The sequence below is a fragment of the Dipodomys ordii genome, unplaced genomic scaffold (assembly GCF_000151885.1).
Source record: "Dipodomys ordii isolate 6190 unplaced genomic scaffold, Dord_2.0 Scaffold191, whole genome shotgun sequence".
Lineage (NCBI taxonomy): Eukaryota > Metazoa > Chordata > Mammalia > Rodentia > Heteromyidae > Dipodomys > Dipodomys ordii.
In genome coordinates, this window is record NW_012267407.1 from 495,404 (window position 1) to 516,985 (window position 21,582).

Below are 21,582 nucleotides of genomic sequence, written 5' to 3' on the forward strand. Positions count from 1 at the left end.
CCAAGGGCTTTGAAATTAGATGGCCCTATGTAGTGAGAACCCCTCTCAAGTCTTGCACCTCATGGAAGGGCTGCCACTAGTTTGTCCTGTGGGCGGCGGGCCGGACTACCCAAGCCGAGTCAGGGGCACTGAGCTGCGGCCAGCCGGGCAGATGCGGCCGCAGCGGGGTGACTCCACCGCAGCCAGCAATGGCGGCTTCATCTTCCTTTCCTCTTGCCTCAACAGCTTTGTCCCCCGAGGCCTGGACGCTGTCCCCCCCCAGCTCTTCAGCTCTAGGCCGGCGCTCTACTGCTGGAGCCACAGCGCCACTTTTGGTTTTCCGGTGGTGCATTGGCGATCAGCCTCCCGGTGTTTCCTGTCTGGGAAGGGGATGTGCAGGGCTAACGGAAACCCTCTAGGGTGGAGCGGCGGGAGCCATATTCCAGAGTCCTGCGGGGTCGGCTTGGACTCCGCTCAGGTGAGGAGCGGCCCATGGCCGCCGACCTGCGGGAACTACATTACTCAGAAAGCACTGCGCGCCGCCGGAAGCTGCGCAGCCAATGAGCAGTGGAGTGACACGCATTTTCCGGTTGGTAAAAGCCGGGTTGGGCGGGACTTCCTGCCGTCCGCGTTTGGCGCCGGTTTCCCGGCCTTTAGTCCCCTATTCGGGGCGTGGAGCCGGCGCGAGGTGACTGGAGCCGACGGGAGGGGTTGGAGGGCGTGGCGTCCGCTCGGACCCCAGCCGCAGTTCTGAGGGGAGGAGACCCGGCGACGGCCACGACAGCCGCGCCTGGCCCGCGACTCCAATGGCGGCCGCCACCTCGAGGGACGCGGCTCAGGTGAGCGTCCCGCGGCCCCGGCCCTCCTTGCCGAGAGATCGAGGCCGGCCTGGGCCCTGTGAGCTGCTGGGATTCGGATCCCTGGGCCCGGCTGTCCGGGGAGCTCTGAGTGAAGTCTCAGCGTCAACGCCGAGGCCCAGCGCATAGCAAGGCCGCCCTGCAGTCTGTCCTGTGGTCCGTCCTATGGCCCGCCCTGTGGTCCGTCCTGAGGCTTGGAGGGACCCTTGGGCCTGGAGGGGTCCGAAGGGCCTAGGAGGGACAGTGGGTGGGAATGCTTGGGATGGGAACAGTGTCTACAAAACATGTGGTGGGGGACTGGGAAGGTGGCTCAGTGGTAGAGTGTTGGCCTTGCATGCATGAGGCCCTGGGTTCGATTCCTCAGCACCACATAAGCTGAAAAAGCTGGAATGGTGCTGTGGCTCAAGTGGTAGAGCGCTATCCTTTAGCTGAAGAGCTCAGGGACAGCTCCCAGGCCCAGAGTTCAGGCCCCATGACCAACCGAAAAAAGAAAAACATGCGGTGGTTTTTGGCTATTTCTTAGCAGAAGTTGAGATTCGTTATCATGACAATAGAAATAGGCCTCAATGGGAAATGGGGCCAGCAGTTCACCTTCTGACTCCGTGGGTGAAAGGGAAAGGTGGCACCCCAAGGCTCTCTGGGGTTTTGGTGGTTGGGATTAGAAGCCCCACCCACTGGGACGACAAAGTCACTAGTGGAAGAGCTTCCCACGGGTCGTCAAAAGCTTAGATTATCTCCATCTTAAGAGTGTGAATGTGGGCTGGGAAGGTGGCTCAGTGGTAGAGCGCTTGCCTTGCATGCCTGAGGCCCTGGGTTCGATTCCTCATCCCCACATAAGCAAAAAAAAAGCCGAAAGTGGCGCTGTGGTAGATCGCTAGCTTTGAGCTGAAGAGCTGAGGGACAGCTCCAGGGCCCAGAGTTCAGGCCCCACTACCGGACCCCCCCCCCAAAAAAAAAAAAGAGTTTGAATGCTCCAGAGACACATTAATGGAGACAGGAAGAGGGCAGCCCCATGGTAAAAGTCTGGAGATGGACAACAGGTAGTGGCTACAGGCTGCCCCTAGGTGTATCTATGTCTGTATGGACTGTAATAAAGAAGGGGAGTCCTAGTCTTGGGATCATTGTGTTCTTAGCAGCCTTGAAAGGTGAGGGTGGCCATTTGGGGTTTACAGTGGGTATGGGGCCCATCACAATACCATTTGTTTGAGTGACATGGTCATACTGTAGGAGAGAAGATGGTCAGGTGGTTGCCAGTGTTTGTAAAGAAAGAAGAGAGTGAGATGGACCATGAGCTAGGGAGTGATGGATGTAGTATGAAAGTTTCCCCAGAATTTTCTTGGCAGCCTTGATGTGATTGCAAGGTTTCAGACTGGGAAAGTCCAGCGGTAGACCCACTGGCCTGTAGTGGCTGGCTGTTGTAGCATTGTTTGGAAGGAAAATTATCAGGTAAAAGGGGTGTGACTGTTGAGAGGTATCAGGTACACCATTAATGGGGAGCCCCAGTAGATGTTGGGAAGCACAGACAGTTATTATGGCAAATGTTGATGCAAGGAACACAGGCAAGTGGCCCCCACCTCAGTGTGTGGGTTGCCTGCAGCATGGACAGGCTGTGTTCTGTTCGCATACTGAGTGCTGAGAAGAGTAAGGAGGGAGGGCCTCCCTTAGCTCTGAGGATTGAAAATAGCTGCCAGTGTAAGAAGGGTTTGGTCCAAACTGTGTGTCCATCTAGAGAGAGCATTTGAAGTGGTCATCCTGTGGACTTCCTTTTGAAGTGGCCATCCTACTGGTCTTCCTTTTGAAGTGGTTGTCCTGTGGACTTCCTTTTGAAGTGGTGGTCCTGTGGACTTTTGTAACATGAAGGTGAAAAACAAACCCATATTTGGTTTTGTATAAGAGTACCACATGGAAGACCTGAGTACATTTGCGGGGAATGGATACAGCTCTACATGATAGCCACAGACCTTAGTTGGTATCTCCATGATCACCTGCTGGTCAGTAGGGAGGAAAACATGAGAGCCCAAGCAGAGAGTGGACATTGGTAGCAGTGGGATCTGGAATCTTCTCTGAGCTGGCAAATGTGGCACCGAGGATGGATGTGAAGTGCTGAGTTTCATCAAATCACAGTCAGTACCTGCAAAATCTGATGATGGAATGTTCTGTTCCAACTGTAGCTGGTGTGTGGGACCTTCCAAGATGTGGTCATTTATTTCTCCCCTGAGGAATGGAAGTTCCTTAATGTGGCCCAGAGGCACCTGTACCTCAGTGTGATGTTGGAGACCTTTGCACTTAGAACCTCTGTAGGTAAGATCATCACATTCATCACTACCCTGGCCTCTTGGCTTCCTCTGTCTTCACAGGCAGCTTTTGCAGCTAGTCATTGGTTTCTGATACTTTGCCACTTCTTTTTGTCATGTGTGCTGTGGTTGCTGTTGCTGAGTTGTGTGTACTGCCTGGAGCAGCTCTAGTGACACATCTTTATCCCCTGCATGGACTGGGGAAGATTCCTGACAGTCACCTCGATGGTTCCCCTCTTGACCTTCAGCCCAACTGGGTGACAGTTTACATGTATCACACCTCTGAGTCCAGTTCTACCCTTCTTACCTCTGATACTTTCTCACAGTGCTTGCTCTCCCCCCTCCCGCCCCCCTCTCTCTCAGCATTGTTGTGCCCGGCTGTCCTTCCAGGACAGCTATTTCCTTTCCTTCTGGCTCTTTTGTGCTGAGTGGCCCAGGACAGTGTGTAGGGCTCACGTGCTTTGTCTTTCTCTAGAGGAGAGACTCATACTCCCTCCCAAGCTGCAAGAGTACTTAGGAAAAACCCTAGCTGCTTCATAGGATTGACATAAACACTTGGATATGCTAAGGGTAGTTCAGGGGAAGTGACATTTTGGCTGTTGTGTTACAGTACAGGAGACTGCCCTGTGTGCTAGTGATTTTAGTCCATTGCCCACTGGACAAACCCCATGAAAAGCACATTCTGTCACACCACGGGTGTCTCTCCACCCTTCCTGGGCCCCACCTTTCTTATCCATATACACCAATAGCTCCAATCTCCTGAGCTTTCTGGAATTTTCTCCAACACTAACCCAAAACTAAGGTGTTTTGCAGTATGCAAATATACAAAGAAATATCAATGTGCATTCTAGTTGTTTTCCCCCACCTGGCCTCCAGCACTATGCTGCACCGTGTGTGCTTGTTTACCCACTGGTGGGTCTTGGAAGAAAATTGATTGTTGTGTTTGGGGGTCTCATGGTAGGTGAAAAAAAGAGTACCATGAAGTAGTATTCCCGAAGTCTGCTGACAGATTGGAAATTGTGCCTCTCCTCTTTTGCCAGTCAGTCTTCGTCTCCCATGTTGCTGTAGTTTTCTGGATTTTCAGTCTTTAGAAGTACATCTTTGTGAAGCAGCCCCTTATGCAAATGGAACCCCACTTCCACCTCAAGCCAGTCTGCCATGCTGGGAGTGTGGCTTAGTGCCATAGTGCATACCTCCCTTGTACAAGACCCTGGGTTTGATCCCAGCACCACAAAAGGCTTCCAGCTCTTTTCTTTGTCCCACTGTAGTCTATCTGCATTTCATCGTGCCTTTTTGATTTCAGGTTGTGGACACAGAGTAGGCGGTAAGGAGGTGTGTGGGCACAGTGGTTCTGTGGCAGGGGTGGCATTCTCGAGGACTCCAGCTACAGATGCTTCCAGCCTGAGGGCTCGTCCCTGTGGTGTCTGTGCTTCAGTCTTGAAAGACATCTTGTGCCTGGCTGGTCTGAGTGTGCAGAAGTGGTCCCAGGGAGGGGCGTGTGCAAGCTTGTCCACATACCAGAGGCTTCTTGGTGCGGAGAAACCTTTTAAGGAGGACACTGATGGGACTGCACTGTCAAAAAGCTGTGAGTCTTTTGTGTCAGAGAAATACTTAACTACTTGTAGCAGCTTTTGGGAGAGTTTCCCATCTTTTTCTGAACTTCAGCCCCTCCTCACCATTCTTAACAGTGAGGAGACCAGCAGCTGTGACTCTGTGGAAGCACCAAATTATGCAGAAAATTACTACAAATTGTTTGTGTGCAGCAAAGCTCCCATCCACAAAAAGATGTCTATTTATAACCCAAGACCCTGCACAGAAAACAATCTCTCTGAGCCTACCAAGAGTGAGCCATTGTGCCGCAAGGACCACTCACATGCACAGCCCCACAGAAGCCACATTAGAGGAAAACAGTATGAGTGTAAGGAATGTGGCAAGTCCTTTAAGGAAAGGAGATCCCTTACTGCACACCAGAGAAACCACACTGGAGAAAGGCCTTATGGGTGTAGCCAATGTGGGAAATCCTTTAAGCGTAAAAGCACCCTTACTGTGCACTTGAGGGACCACACTGGAGAAAGGCCTTATGTGTGTAGAGAGTGTGGGAAATCATTCAAGAGAAAAACCACACTTACTGTACACCACAGAAGCCACACTGGAGAAAGGCCTTATGAGTGTAGGGAATGTGGGAAATCATTTAAGGAAAAAGGTGTCCTTACTGTACATCAGAGAGTACACACTGGAGAAAGGCCTTATGTGTGTAATGTTTGTGGAAAATCCTTTAAGAAAAAAAGTGTCCATACTGTGCACCTGAGAAACCATACTGGAGAAAGGCCTTATAAGTGTAAAGATTGTGGAAGATGCTTTAAGCAAAAAACTGGCCTTAACACACACCTGAGACGCTACAGTGGAGAAAAGCATTGCGTGTGCACAGGTCAGAAGTCAGTTATGGAAAAACGTCACCTTACTTTTCCTAAGAGAGTACACTCTACAGAAAGTTCTTATGAGTGTAGAGAATGTGGGAAGTCATTTAAGGAAAAAAGTCACCTTACTTTTCCTAAGAGAGAAAGGCCTTATGAGTGTAGAGAATGTGGGGAAATCTTTGATCAGTTCAGTGACCTTAATGTGCACCTAAGTAGCCATAATGGAGAAAGGCCTTATGTATGTAGAGAATGTGGGACATCATTTAAGCATAGAAGTTCCTTTAGTATACACAAGAGAGATCACACTGGAGAAAGACCTTATGAGTGTAAAGATTGTGGAAAGTCATTTAAGCACAGAGATGCTTTTCATTCACATGAGAGAGTACACACTGAAGAAAGGCCTTATGAGTGTAGAGAATGTGGGAAATGCTTTAAGCGAAACATTTCTCTTACTGTACACCAGAGAATTCACAGTGGAGAAAGGCCTCACATGTGCACAGTATGTGGAAAAGCCTTTAAGGAAAAAAATTACCTTACTATACATTTGAAAGGTCATACTGGAGAAAGACCTTTTGAGTGTAAAGACTGTGGAAAGTCATTTAAGCACAGAAGCAGCTTTAGTTCCCACAAGAGAGTACACACTGAAGAAAGGCCTTATGAGTGTAGAGAATGTGGGAAATGCTTTAAACAAAACAGTTCTCTTACTGCACACCAGAGAGATCATACTGGAGAAAGGCCTCATACATGCACAGTATGTGGAAAAGCCTTTAAGGAAAAAAGTTGCCTTACTACACATTTGAGAGGTCACACTGGAGAAAGACCTTTTGAGTGTAAGGATTGTGGAAAATCATTTAAGCACAGAAGCAGCTTTAGTTCACACAAGAGAGTACACACTGGAGAAAAGCCTTATGAGTGTAGAGAATGTGGAAAATGCTTTACTCAAAGCAGTTCTCTTACTGTACACCAGAGAATCCATTCAAGAAAGGCCTTATAAATGTACAGTTGGTATGTATAAAAATAGAACAATGAAGCTAGGTGCTGGTGTCTCATGCCTAAAATCCTGGCTACTCAGGAGGCTGAGATCTGAGGACCGAGGTTCAAAGCCCACCCAGGCAGGAAAGTCCCTGAGACTCTTATCTCCAATTAATCACAGAAAAAGCCAGAAGTAGAGCTATGGCTCAGGTGGCAGAGTGCTAGTCTTGAGCACAAAAGCTCAGGACAGTACCTATGCCAAGACTTTAAACCCCTGGATCGAAGGGGGAAAAAATAGCAACAACAATGATCCCTGTGATAGGAAGTAGAAAAGGTGGAAGAGAGATACCAAGAGAAAAATAACTGGAGTAAATTGTGTACAAGAGAGGAAATTCACCCAATGTATATCTGATACAATAAAACTATGAAACACAACTGTCTAGAGTTGGGGGGGGGGACAGCATCTAAGACAAGATACCTGGAAAGGAGTTCCTTCAGACTGTTCCCACAGGTGGCTCAGGGGCCATGTGCTAAAACCTAGCTCAGGAGGTGGATCAGAGGATTCCAAGAGGCCTCAGCCTACTGCACACTCAGGGTTCAGCTCCTCAGTCCTGCCCAAGTCTGTACCCCTGCTAACTTCCAAGAGCTGCTGTCCTCAGCACCAGTCATGGGTCCCTGTCAGTCCTCTTGTGGAGCCAGCTGGATGAAAGATGAGAAAATGCTGGAGTGGTCCAAGATTTTTACTAAGAAAGGAATCAGGAAGGAGGGATTTACAGCAGTGTGGCTAAGAGAAAGCCCCTGGAAAGACTCCTGGAAGAAGCCTCTTGGCCTTTGTTCCAGATGATTCAGATAGGGGCACCCACATCTGCCCAATGAACAGAGAAAACTACATTGCTCAGAAGGCACTGGGAGAAAGGTATGATATGGAACCAATGATCGGTAAGGACACAGTCATTTCCAGTTCAAAATTATTAGGGTGGGGCAAGATTTCCAACAAGGCACTTGGTTCTGTGGCCTGCTCCTAGAAAACTACTCTGACAGTTTGTGTCTGGGTAAAGATGACCTGAGCAGAAAGGCCCAGAGTTACAGGCAGTGTCCACACATTGTGTGGTCATGGACTTGCTAAATCCACAGTAATCCTAGGAAAGCCTTATGTGTAGAGGGTGTGGGAAATCATTGGCGCTTGGAGGTGGATCTAGCTTGTTTGAAAAGAGTACAGGCTGGAGAAAGGTCTTTTGGGTGTATCGATTGTAGGAAATCCTTCATAGAAAAAAATGTATCTTACTGTATACCAGAAAAATCTCACTGGAGAATGACCTTATAGGTACACAGTATGTGAAAAACATTAAGTCAAAAAGTTACTATATACCAAGAGGACATACTGGAGAAAGACTTATGAATTAGAGAATGTGACATAATAAACACCTGGGATCCAGGCCATTTGAATGCAGACAGTGTGGGAAATCCTTTAAGGAAAACACATGCTCTTCCTGCACACCAGAGAGTCCACACTGGAGGGAGCCTCATGAATACAAAGAATATGGGAAAGTCCTTCAAAGGTAGGCCTGCCTTTATATCAGAAAGGCCAACACTAGAGAAAGGCTTTATGAATGCAGAGATTGCAGGAAGTCATTTACAAGCATATTCTCTTATGATACACTAGTCCATACTGGAGAGCAGTCCATTCTCAGAAAGTGAAAAACCCTTTAACCAAAGATCTTGCCTGACTTTACACAAGAGATTATGAACGTTGAAAATGTGGCAGAACCTTCAAGCAAATTCATTACCTTAGTGTACATGAGTCTATACTGTCTTAAGGTGTTAGGAGTGTGAAGAATGAGGAGGGACTATCTTTGTCACAAGAGGAGTATTCAGCACCTGAAATTTCACAAACCTGAGTGTGGACAATGTGTGAGGGTGCTTTTAGCTAAAATAGTGCCCTGTGACCCAGGAAACAGCTCACCCTTGTGGGGAAGACCACTAGAGAGACCACATGGACAGAGTACAGCCAATAGAAAGTCTTTTATTAGCTGGCCAGTGACTTCACTGGGGCTCAGGGACCCTTTTTATCCTCCCCCTCCACCCAGTGCAATACCAAGCTTATTTTCAGGTCTGCTTTTATAGCAGAAAACCTACCTTGTTTGCTCAGGGGTGGAGAGTCCCTAATGGTTCTTTCCTGCAGGTACAAGCCAGGCAGGATGTTACAGAAGGTAAACAGTGGTATAAGCAAGTATCATGACCTGTTTCTATGACTATGATCATTACCTAGAGACCGTAAAGGAAACAGTGGACAAGGGATACATATATCTTTAAACATCAAACCATAAGGAACTAGGTAGAGGTGCAGTCCTTTCTTTAAGATGAAGTCACAAAAGCAAATTGGAGTTACAGAAGCTCAGAAGTCTAAGATGTCTAAGATGGTGAGGTTTAACAAGACATTACACCATGGAGAAAGGCCTTATGAATGCAGCAAATGTGGGAAATCTTTCACACAACGTTGGTTTTCCACACCAAAAGGATTACACCATAGAAAAGCCCAGTGAAAGCTGCGGATGTGAAAAGAACCCTTCCAGCACAAAGTTCCTGGTTGGGAAGAACTTTCAGTCTGCACAGGATGTGATTTTTGTGCAGTATCTCTCTACTTGAGAACCGTAAGAATCTTGTCTGAAAGCCGGGTGCCCATGGCTCACACCTGTAATCCTAGCTTCTCAGGAGGCTGAGATCTGAGGATTGCAGTTCAAAGCCAGCCTGGGCAGGAAAGTCCGTGAGACTCTTATCTTCAGTAAACCATTAGGAAACTGGAAGTGATGCTGTAGCTCAAGTGGTAGAGCGCCCACCTTGAGCTGAAGAGCACAAGGACAGCACCCAAGCCGAGTTCAAGCCCCACAACCGAAAAAAAAAAAAATCTTGTCTGAATTTGAATTATCCACTTGCACATGTCCACTGAGTTAACAGGTGAAGTTTGCAGGAGCTGCCCTGTACACTCTGGATTGTTCAGGGACCTCACCAGATGAACTCATGGCAGCACTCTTAGAGACATCATCCCCCACTGTCGCCTTGCCATGTGAAGAAAGGCTACCTGGCATACCGAGTCAAAGGCACATACATCTCCCCTTCTCTGGGAGAATCTGGAGCAACTAGAACCATTAGGGCAACTTTATTCTGTTAGCTGAATGATCATATCCTGCTATGATACCTTTCTGGGCAGAGGAGCTCAGCTCTGGTCCAGATGTGAGCTTGCATGAGACAGTTAGCTTTTTCATGGAAGTTGGTCTGACATGACACTTATACTCCAAGTTCTAACTGGTCACTCTGCCTACATGGCTGTGGTTTGTGCAGTAAAAGAGGATTGTTTCAGGCCAGTTTCATCTTGTAACAGTGCTGGGTTACATTATGTACAATCAAGCACTATTAATATGAGGTAGTAATTTGCATATGGGGCCCCACTGACAAAAATATAATGGCAAAAGTAGTTTCTGTTCTGCTTATTGCCTGATGTGGATTGCTGCCCATGTCCTCCAAAAGAACAACAAGGAGAGCTTTCTCAGAAGAAGCAGGGAGAATGGCAAAGAGACACAATATTGCTCATCATCCCAGGCTATCATAAATGCAAAACAACTCTTGAGATTCCATCTCACCTCAGTTAGATTGGCCAACATTTTGAATTTGAATGAGAATGTTGGGGGGAAAGAAACCCTGTGGGAATATAAACAATTACAACCTCTCTAGATAGCAGTCTAGAGGTTCTAAACACAGACCTTCCCTACGACCCAGCCACACCACTCCTAGGCATCTACCCTGAGCATCGTGAGCCAGGATATGACAGGACACCTGCACATCCATGTTCACTGCTGCACTATTCACAATAGCAAAGATATGGAAACAGCCCAGATACCCCACAATAGATGAGTGGGCCCACAAAATGTGGTGCCTACATACAATGGAATTTTACACAGACATTAGAATAAAATAATGTCATTTGCAGGAAATGCATGGAACTAGAACAAATCATGTGAAGTGAGGTAAGTCAAGGTTAGAGAGACTAGTAGAGTATGTTCTCTCTGATATGTGGAAATTAGATGTAAAAGACCCTGATAAATTATACTGGATTCTAGATATAGTGAGGCCAAAAGAGGATACTCTTTGGAAACAAAAAGGTGAAATGTCTGTGTCTCTTCATATTTATATAAAATATTTCAAAGAACTTCAAGACATAGAAACCAGATCTTTTAATTTTTATGTTTTAATGATTCTTTTGTTTATAGATGGGGTATTCAAGTGAGGGAGGGTACAGAACTCCAGGGAAAAGGGTGGAAAAGTGCAGCTGTGGAGCTCACTGGAAACTGGTGAGAGTGGATAGAGATGGAGGGAGGGCTTGGGGGGAAAAACAGAAGACACTGTACTAAAGGAAACTTACCCATTACCTGATTCGTGTAATTGTAATCCCTCTGTACATCATCTTTATAATAACAATAAAGCAAATTATTTTTAAAAAAAACACAGGACTTTCCAGGACTAATTTATGACCTAGAAGAATTCATTTCTCATGAGACCCGAGTTCACCTGAATGTTGGGCGGTATTTATGCCAGTCTGCAGCATCTCTGAATAACGTGAGTTCACCCCATTTTTCACAGAAGATGTCATCTACTTCCAGGCCCTGTTAAGAGAGAACACAGTTACTGTGCAGAACAAACCTTTGACACGTGGCTCTTTGGAGGACATTACAGGTGTAAAACAGCCTAACCTGGGGATACGACATAGGAGTCAGAGTGGGATGCCTGATCCTGGATGCAGCCTCCGATCTTTGATTCTGTCATACTGTTAGCATCAAATATTCCATGGCAGGGCTGGGAAGGCGGCCCAGTGGTAGAGTGCTTGCCTTGCATGCATGAAGTCCTGAGTTCGATTCCTCAGTACCACAAATGCAGAAAAAGCCAGAGGTGGTGCTGTGGCTCAAGTGGTACTAACCTTGAACAAAAGAAGCTCAGGGACAGCCCCCCCCCCAGGCCCTTAGTTCAAGCCCCAGGACTGGCCAAAAAAAAAAGACTGGTGACCAGTGCTCAAAGTGTGATGAATCCTTCAAGCATGGGTCTGGTCTGATCAAACCCCGGAGAGAGGCCTTGTGCGTACAGGGAGTGAGGTGAGTCCTCTAACCAAAGTAGCTGCCTCAAAGCACCAGAGCGTCCGCACGGGAGAACAGCTATGCAGGTAGAGAGTGTGGGCAATGCTTTAAAGGCAGAACTACCCTATTGTACACCAGGGAGCCCATGCTGGAGAAGAGCCTTACATGCATGAAGAATGTGGAACCACCACGGAGCAGAAAAACAGTATTCCCACCAGGAGTTTCACAATGGGAAAAAGCTGTGACCATGGACGACAGCGTGGTAAGTGATTTAACCAAAGAACTCCCCTCGTCACAGGGCAGGGCTCGCCCCAGAGAAAGGCCCTGGGAGGACACTAGATGTGGGACATCTTTCACACCAAATGGATGACACTTTAGGAAGGTCAGAAGAAAGTAGTTAAAGTGGGAAACCTCTCAGTCTGTGACCCAACCTATTTAGGAGCAAAAAGTCCCTGCTTGTGAAGAGCCTTAGACATGAAGGGAATGTGTGGTGTTGGGGTTGTTTTTTGTTGGTGGTGGTTGTCATGGGTCTTGAACTCTGGGCCTGGGCGCCGTCCCTCAGCTCTTCAGCTCAAGGCGAGTGCTCTACCACTTGAGCCATAGCACCACTTCCAGTTTTCTGGTGGCTCATTGGAGATAAGAGTCTCACAGACTTTCCTGCTCGGTATGGCTTTGAACTGTAATCAGCAGATCTCAACCTCCTGAATAGCTAGGATTACAAGTGTGAGCCACCAGTGCCTGGCATAGGAATGAAGTTTTGCTCATTATGTCCATACCTGAAAACCTCAGGCAGCTTTCTGCACACATGCATATGTTCAGTGCTTCAGATTTCCCTTGAATTTACACATGAGGTAAGGAAAACAGGAGTGGCTCTGTGCATGCTGGGTTTTGCCTGGCCATTGCTGCCAAAGTGAAATCATCGTCACACTATTTTAGAGCCATTGTCTCCTCTACCACCATGCACTAGCCAAGGCATGGGTCAGTGAGCCTCTCTTCCCTGAATGAAATCTTGAGTAGACACTTAGACAACTTCATTCTGTTTGTTTAGTTGAGCACTCACTGATGGGACACCATCACACTAACAGGACACTGTCACACTGACAGGACGCTGTCACACTGATGGGACGCTGTCACACTGACGGGAAGCCGTCACACTGGTGGGATGCTGTCACACTGACAGGATGCCATCACACTAACAGGACACTGTCACACTGACAACACTCACACTGATGGGACGCTGTCACACTAACAGGACACACTGACGGGACGCCATCACCCTGTCAGGACACTGTCACACTGATGGGACACCGTCACACAGGATGCTATCACTGACGGGACACTGTCACACTGATGAACATGGTGACGCTTCAGCCTGCGGCTTGCAAGGAAGGCATGGCTTCTTCCTGGAGTCGTTGGGAGTAGTTGATTTTTCTAGACTCCAAGTCACTGGCTGATAATGGTCTGCCTCATATTTCTCTGATCCCTCCTCTAATAAAGACATTTTGATGTAACCTTTCATCTTGCTTCTTGTGACTATTTGGTTACTTATATGGAATTAGGATCTGGTTATATGAAGTGATGAACTCTTAGGGGACCCCCCCAATTATATGTGCCTCAGTAGGAAGAGTATAATGGTAAAGAATAGTTCCTGTGCCAGTTTTCACCTTGTTGCATTGCTCCCCAAGACCTCCAAAGAAAGGAAGTCCTCATTTGTAATTCAAAATATCATAATGACTTTACAAACTGTATGTGTTAGAAATATCTATCTTACTGAACCTCCATATTAATACTCAGCCTTTTCTGTATTCTTTGTCTTCTAATAGCTCGGGGGAGGGGGAAGGGGAAGAATAATTGGCAGATGGATCTGAAACTTGGAAGCATCTCTAGAACAAATCATGTGAAGTGAGGTAAGCCAAGCTCAGAGAGACAAATAGTGCACATTCTCTGATATGCAGGAAATAGACCTAGAGTAAACTGGGATATGATATACAGGATTATAAATACAGTGAGACCAAAAGAGAATATTCTTTCAGGAGAGAATCACAAAGGCACAATGCCTAAGTGCCTCTTCATATTTATATAAAATAATACACATACTGAAATAAACTCCAAGATATGGAAACAAGAGACCTCTTTTGTTGATGATTCTGTCTTTACCTTGTGTATGGTGTATTCAAGTATACATCTTTGGAAGGTTTGCGGGGAGGGTACACAACTCAAGTGGAAAGGGTGAAAAGGTGCAGCCGTGGGTGGAGCTCACTGGACAGTGATGAAATTGAACCGCACAACTCATGGGTGGAGAGGGAGGGAGGGTCTGGGAGGGAATGAGGGACAGGAGACGCTGTATGAAAGGAAATGCAGTCATTGTAATCCCTTTGTATGTCCCCTCTGTAATAACAAATTATATTTTTTAAACAGCATCTCCACAAGGGGAAGAAAAACATCGCAAAGCTTAGAAAGTATGAATGACCAAAAAGCAGATGTACCAGTCAAAAAATGGGGAAGGGAACTGCAGATTCTTTTCAAGTGAAGATTCAAGTACAAACAAAAATAAATACGTTTCTTAAAATGTCATCCTGCCGGGCGCCGGTGGCTCAGGCCTGTTACCCCAGCTACTCAGGAGGCTGAGACTGGAGGCTCGCGGTTCAAAGCCAGCCTGGGCAGGAAGTCCGTGAAACTCATCTCCAACACTGAAGTGACGCTGTGGCTCAAGTGGTAGAGCACTGGCCTTGGGCTAAAGGGCTGAGGACAGCGCCAGGGCCCAGAGTTCAAGCCCCACGACCAACCCCACCCCAACCCCCGAAAAAAGGCATCCTGAGCATCAGAGAAAAGCATTGAGAGCCATCTCACCCCGGCCAGGTGACGATCATGAAGTCTTACTGGTGAGAATGGGAGCAGGGGTACAGGGAAAGTAAACAATAACACTGCCATGTAATCTAGCCACCACTTTGTGCTGGCAACAACAGACTTCCCGCAGACTCAGCCGTAAACCAGGCTGGAAGATGCTGCGAGCGCACTCGCGCACAACGGATGCTGTAGGCCTTTGCCCAGTTCCCCAAGTGGAGCCCTCCAGTCTTTCCAGGTCCAACCCACTGGCCTCCGCCTGGGACTTCAGGAACTACATTACCCAGAAGGCCCTGTTCTCGTAGAATGACGCGAGGCCAGTCAGCGTTTGAGCAGGCTCATTCCCCCCTTTGCAGCATGGCGTTGGGGCGGGACTTCCGGTAGCGCGTGTTTGGCTGTTCAACGTGCGGGTCTATGGGGGGTGGGATCGAGGTTTACCTGAGGCGGGCGGGACGACGTGGGTCGCGGCTCGGTGTCCGCCCTGTCGCGCGGCCGCGGTTCTGAGGGACGGAAACCCGGTGACGGCCGCGCCCGCGACCCTAATGGCTGCGCCGGGAGATGCGGCCCAGGTGAGCCCCCCTCCCCCCCCTCCCGAGCGTGCGAGGCCGGCCCGGGTCCCCGGGAGCGGGGAGCGTCCTTCCAGGGACCGCAGAGCGGGGTGTGACGTCATGCAGGGCGACTCCACCCCGGAGTACGGGACCCGTTGTCGGCCCTGTGGCGAGTCACCGGGGCACAGTTCTGCTAAGAGGACCGGGGCCTGTGCGGGGTCCCGAGTCCAACGCGAGGATGACTCGGCCTATGCGGGCCCCACTTCCCCCCACCACCCCCGACCCAGGCCTTTGTGGGTTCTCCGCACCACCTCCCAGTCCCACGCGAGGACGACCCAGGCCTGTTAGTGTCTCCCTCCCCCCACCACCACACACAGGCAAAGAGGACTCAGGCCTGTGCTGGTCCCTGCCCCCTTCCCCAACCCGTGGGAGCATGTCCCCAGCATGGAGCCTTGCAGGCTGCTTTTGTTCACTCCAAAATTCCGTGTTACCCTCGAGGTCTAAGGAGCTTCAAGGTGGCAGATGAGAGTGGGAGCATGTGCAGTCTTTCTGTGGTAGGAGGGCAGGGCCCTGGTCAGGAACACCCGGTGCACCATTGCCAGCCAGGGAGGGGGTTCTGGGAGCCACACACAGCCCTTGATATTAAAGGTTGGGACAGGAATGGCCAGCCAAGGTGACCTTCAGGGCTGTGTCACTGTCCTTGCAGCAGTAGCACCATTGCGTTCTTGGTACCAGCACACTCTGGGTAGTGTAGACCGAGGGGGTGGTGGTGGTGGTGGAAATAACTGTGGAAGTGTGCAAAATATGATGTGCACCTAGACCAGACAGGAGGAGTCTGGGAAATGGTGGATTTGCTCTTAGTGACTCAAAGGTGAACGGTAAGCCAACATGTTAATGCCAAGGTTACCATTCATGGCGGGGGAGGGGGCGGTAAGGAGAGAGGCTTTGACCACTGACAAGAGACATCTGTACCAGCCAGTGTCAGACTTTATGTGATGTCTGCTGACCACCTGTTGGTACTATGGAAGGAAATAGAGCCTGGCGTCTTCCTGGAGACGAGGATGGGCGTATCAACCTGGAGTCCTAACAGAGAAGCTGATGATGGAATATTTTCTTCCAACCATGGCAGGCCTATGCAAACTTTGAGGATGTGGTCTTTTCCTTCACCCCAGAGGAGTGGGGGTTCCTTGATGAAGCTCAGAGGCAACTGTACCTCAATGTGATGCTGGAGACCTTTGCCCTTGTGACCTCTGTAGGTAAGATAGCCACGCCCACCCATCCTGGTCTCTGGTCATCCTTCTCTCCCCACAAGCAACCCTGCCTCCTCCACTGTGGTCCATAGGCTCTGCTAACTGCTCACTTTTGGCACGGGTGATGTGGATGTGGCCACACGCTCTGCCCTGTGTACCCCCGATGCCAAGTGCTATCATAACTGCCAGCACGGATTCGGCAGGAAGTTGTGTGACACCGGCCTGGAGGATAGTCTTGTTCTCCCTTGCCCTGGCCTGTGACCCTCGGCATGCACAACACCTTTTGCCCATTTTCTGTTCTTTGGTTCTCCTGGCATTGCAGCGGATACCCACAGCCCCTCCTCTCAGTCTTCCTTGTACTACTGGTCTTCCCAAGTGCAGTGGGCGGAGTGGCTTGGGCTGCTGCTGAGGCCACCCGACCCTGTCCCTTGGAGCTTCATGCACATGCTCATGTGCATACTGCAGCCAGGGGTTCAGAGAATCTTGTGTGCTGCTTAGGATAAACGTGGGAAGTTGTTCTTAGCAGTGCCTGGTCCTAAGAGAAGGCCTGAGGACAGGAATGCATACCCTGGGTCCCCCCTTCCTGTCAGCCCAAGAATCTACAGTGCTGCCATACTTGTCTGTGCTCTGCATTCTGCCCCTCCTCCTTCCTTCACTAGTGCACTCTACTTGCCTCTGCAGCATTCTCCCTGCTGATGTGTTCCTCATGGGCCATAAGCCGCACGCATCTCCTGAAACATTTTCTAACACAGCATGAGTTGCTTTGCTGCCCTGGGCTGGAGCAGTGCCTCCCGTGGTGTGAGCTCCCTGCCCTGGCCGGGCTGCTCTGAAGATGCTGTGGCGAGCTTGGGGGATTTCACAGTGACCGTTCCCAAGGGAGGGAGGTTCAAACCCCGCTTCTCTTCCCAGTGTTGCCGCCCATTCCTGTGCCCTGTGTATGGCACTGCCCCAGTTCTATGTCTACAGAGGCCCAGTCCTCTGGCTCCACACTTCTGTCTTCAGACTAATCCTGCAGTGTTGAGCTAGGTAGTAGCGTGCTTGTCTAGCAAGTATAAGGCCCTGGGATTGATCTCAGCACCACCAAGAAAATCCCACGCGCCCCCCCTCCCCCCCTGCTCCTGCCATGGGATGCAGGTGTTTCACTGTCATTTCTCTGGTTTAGGTTGTGGGCATGAAGTAGACGGTTGGGCATCATCTGTGCCCCGTGTGTCTTTGGGTGGAAAGTCACATGTGACAAGTCCACAGATATGTCCACCCACCCAGAAGACTCACTCCTGCAGCATCTGTGTTCTCGTCTTGAAAGACATCTTGTACCTGGCTCTTCCTCCGGTGCAGCAGCCCTGCTTGCCTGAGGCGAATGCAGATGTCCATCAGCACCAGGACCATCAGAGGGAGGAGGAGCCAGTGGCGTGGGGTGTGGATGGGACTGCGCTTGAGGAAAACTCTGACTACCTCGTGTGGGGACAGCGATTCCAATTTGAGGACCTCTGGAAGGATCTGTCTGCATTTTCTCACTTCCTGCAACCCCCAGTCATCCCCCACTGTGAGGGCCCGCACACCACCCAGCTTTGGGAAGCATTTCACTACGGGAGGAGCTACTACGACTTCTTTCAGTGGACAAAAGCTTCCAGCCATGAAAATACAGCTTTTCCCAACCTGAGTGTGTATCCTGGAGAAAATCTTTATGAGCACAGCGTGTGTGAGAGACCATTCCACACTCAGTACTCCCTTGTCCCATTTCCAACAGTCCATCCGGCAGAAAGAACCCATGAGTGCAGCGAGTGTGGGAAACTGTTCAAGCGCCGAGCAGCCCTGTATATCCACCAGCGGATCCACACCGGGGAACGGCCATATGGGTGCGGGGAGTGCGGGAAGTTCTTCCAGCGCAGAGCAGCCCTCTCCGTGCACCAGCGGATCCACACAGGCGAGCGGCCCTACGAGTGCGGGGAGTGTGGGAAATGCTTTAAGGATGGCTACGCCCTCACTGTGCACCAGCGGGTGCACACCGGGGAGCGGCCCTACGTGTGCAGGGACTGTGGAAAGTCCTTCAAGCGCGGAGGTGACCTGATCGTGCACCAGCGGGTGCATACCGGGGAGCGGCCCTACGTGTGCACATACTGTGGGAAGGCTTTTAAGCGTGGAGGTGAGCTCACCGTGCATCAGCGAGGCCACACAGGGGAGCGGCCCTATGAGTGTGGTGAGTGTGGCAAATCCTTTAAGCTAAGAAATGGTCTCATCGTGCACCAGAGAGGCCACACGGGCGAGAGGCCTTATGTGTGTGCCTACTGTGGCAAGTCATTCAAGGAGAAGAGCGTCCTCACTGTGCACCAGAGGATCCACACGGGGGAGAGGCCCTACCAGTGCCGCATCTGTGGGAAGTCCTTTAAGGAAAGAAGCGTCCTTTCCGTGCACCAGCGGGTGCACAACGTGGAGAGGCCGTACGAGTGTGCAGAGTGTGGGCGCTCCTTCAAGCGGGGCTATGACCTCACTGTGCACCAGAGAGTACACACCGGGGAGAGGCCATACGTGTGTGCTGACTGCGGCAAGTCCTATAAACGAGGGAGCAACCTCACCGAGCATCAGAGAGCGCACATGAAAGAAGGCACTTACGAGTGCAGAAGTTTCGGGAAACCTTTGACTCGGCGTGCTAATGTCACCAGTCTCTACCGAGTTCATGAGGGAGAGAAACCTTACGAGTACAGCGGACGTGATAAACCTTTTTGGTATGAATCCAGTATTGTTCAACACCCGTAAAGCAACATGGAGCAAACCCATAAGGCCCAGCGCTGGTGGCTCACGCCTGCAATCCTAGCTACTCAGGAGGCTGAGATCTGAGGATCATGGTTCAAAGCCAGAAAGGTATGTGGGGCTCTTATCTCCAATTTAACAAGCTAAATGCCAGAAGTGGAGGTATGGCTCAAGTAGTAGAGCACCAGGCAGAAAAGAAAACTCTTACAAGCATGGCCATTGTGGGAAAGACTAACACAGAGCTCACTCATTACACATGGGGGTTCGTGCTGGGAATGCTACACTCTACACATGCTGGGTTCATGATTGTGAAGGGTGGGGCTGTCTGTTCATCACCAACAGTGACACTGAGAAGAAGCTGAGTTTGTGGACAGTGTCAGGTTTTGCACATGCAGGACGCTGCTGGAGAGGCCCCAACACTGCTGCAGATGAGAACCCCTGCCTTGCCATTCCTGTCCTCCACACCCAACGCATCGCCCAGCACAGACGCATGTACATCTGGAGCACATAGGGGATGCTCTTGGCTCTCCTCTTTCCCATCTACCAGCAGGAAGCCTCTGCTTGGAAATGGCCCCTGGATAGAATAATATAGTCCAGTAGGTCCACACAAGAGTGGGTCCTGTCCACCTGACATGCCCTTCACACTTGCAGATGTCTATGTGTAAGATGTCCAGTGGGTTCCAGGGTGGGGTGAGGCTGAGGGGAAACTCTGCATTCTGGACTTGTGGCCATTGCCTCGAGCCAGCCTGCACTGGGGCAGAAACTTCCTGACTGGTCACGGCGGCCATGATGCTTCTGCTATCCCAGGCCCCGATGGCAGTACCAGTAGCTTTTAGCTTGAGTCTGTTCACTGAGTGATCAAGGCATAGCAAACCCCAGCAAGGCCAAAGGGACCCAGAGCTGGTCTGGAGGCCTCAGGTAGGCTTGGCTTCTTCGTGCATGCTGTGGTTTCATGTGACACACATGGTTCCTGGCCTCCAAGTGACTCACTGGTCACATAGCCCTGGCTTCTGTGTTGATAAAGCAGAAACCTCTACCTTTAATCTTGGCTTTTTACATATCAGATTAGTTGCACGTCTAGGGAATTAGGCTGTTTCTGACAAGCTGGACAGCTTCTATGGGACAATCAATGGTATGTGCGTCAGGGAGAGCGTAACGGCAGAGCATGGCTCTGTCTCCCTTTACCAAGTGTGGATTGCTTCCCAGGACCCCCCAGCAAAACAGTGCAGGAATGTGTGGGCTGGAATCCTCCTGTAACTGCGGTCCTAAGTCAGCCGAGAGGCAGTCAAGTGTAACATGCTACGTTGATTCTGGAAAGAGTGTGGTCACATTAGGTGACTGCGGGTGTCTGAGAAACTGCCTGGTTCAGGCCATCTCGTATATGCCATGTCTTGTATGAATCCAAAAAACCAGGATGCAAGGAGTCAACAGAGCTTCCTGCAGACATCTCATGAGTGATCTACCTTCACTTTCAGTGTAACAGCTGGCAGGTCATCTGTTTTGGGGAGCCCTGCCATGTTGATTGTTAAAGGAACAGGACACAAGCTTTAAGAAGAAAAATAATACCTCAGCCTCTGGGACTCCGTGACAGGTGTCAGGCCATGAATGACATTGCTTCCAACAAAGCAAAAACTTCAAAGTGAGCGAACACAGTTACTTTTGTCTGCCATGGCGTATGGGGGTAGCTGTCTCCACATACGCTTTAGTCCAGTCACAAGTCACAGCTGCAGGATGGGGGGGTGGAGGGGCGCATCACGGGCACATGTGCGGGACACTGTGGTGGTGATCCTCTCCCCACAGGCATCAGTCATTGGCCCACAAACCGCCTGGAGGTGCCACCCCATCCCAAGGCAGATGAAGCCCCTGGAGGGGCTCCAGCCTCCCAGAATCCTCTGGGGCCTGAAGAAGGCTGAGATGCACTTATACGTTTGACCTGTGGAAAACAGTGTTATGAGCACTAATTCATGTACAGTAGAAAATGTGTGTATAAGGGTTTTTTGAGCAATAAAATGAAATCTCCTTTGTATAACAAATATATTCAAATGGGGTGGGGGGAAGAATGCCTGAGTCAGGCACTGGTGGCTCATACCTGTAATTCTAGCTACTCAGGAGCCTGAGATCTGCCAGCCTGGGCAGAAAAGTCTATGAGACTTATCTCCAGTTAACCACCAGAAAACTGGAAATGGCGCTGTGGCTCAAAGTGGTAGAACACTAGGCCTTGAGCAAAAAGTGCTCAGGGTCAGCACCCAGGTGCTAAGTTCAAGTCCCACAACTGACAAAAAAATGCCTGAATGAATATATGGGGTAAGATCATTCCTAAATGTACTTGGAGTTCATTGGACTTTTTGAAAAACTCAGCTGTAAACTGATTGGAAATTAAAATTAAACTGCATTTGTGTTTTAATTGTTAATAGTACTTTTATTATCAGGTATATGTGTTAAATATAAACAATTGGGAATTAAAGTATAATGCAAACAATTATGTGAAAATGTAAACAAATATAGTGAAATAACTGGATATATATATGTATCACACAAGTACATGGATAA

At 49.5% G+C, this 21,582-nt stretch overlaps 2 protein-coding genes across 2 annotated transcripts; both read left to right on the top strand.

Moving 5' to 3' along the window:
• Positions 1-621: 621 nt before the first annotated feature.
• On the top strand, positions 622-6,559 carry LOC105999505 (zinc finger protein 665-like). The gene is made up of 3 exons (XM_013034535.1): positions 622-818; positions 3,008-3,137; positions 4,434-6,559. The coding sequence occupies exons 1-3, from the start codon at positions 786-788 to the stop codon at positions 6,539-6,541; spliced, it is 2,271 nt and encodes a 756-aa protein (XP_012889989.1). The 5' UTR covers positions 622-785; the 3' UTR covers positions 6,542-6,559.
• Positions 6,560-14,937: 8,378 nt separating this feature from the next.
• LOC105999506 (zinc finger protein interacting with ribonucleoprotein K-like) lies at positions 14,938-19,128 on the top strand. The gene is made up of 3 exons (XM_013034537.1): positions 14,938-15,055; positions 16,164-16,290; positions 17,447-19,128. The coding sequence occupies exons 1-3, from the start codon at positions 15,029-15,031 to the stop codon at positions 19,036-19,038; spliced, it is 1,746 nt and encodes a 581-aa protein (XP_012889991.1). The 5' UTR covers positions 14,938-15,028; the 3' UTR covers positions 19,039-19,128.
• The last annotated feature ends 2,454 nt before the right edge of the window (positions 19,129-21,582 follow it).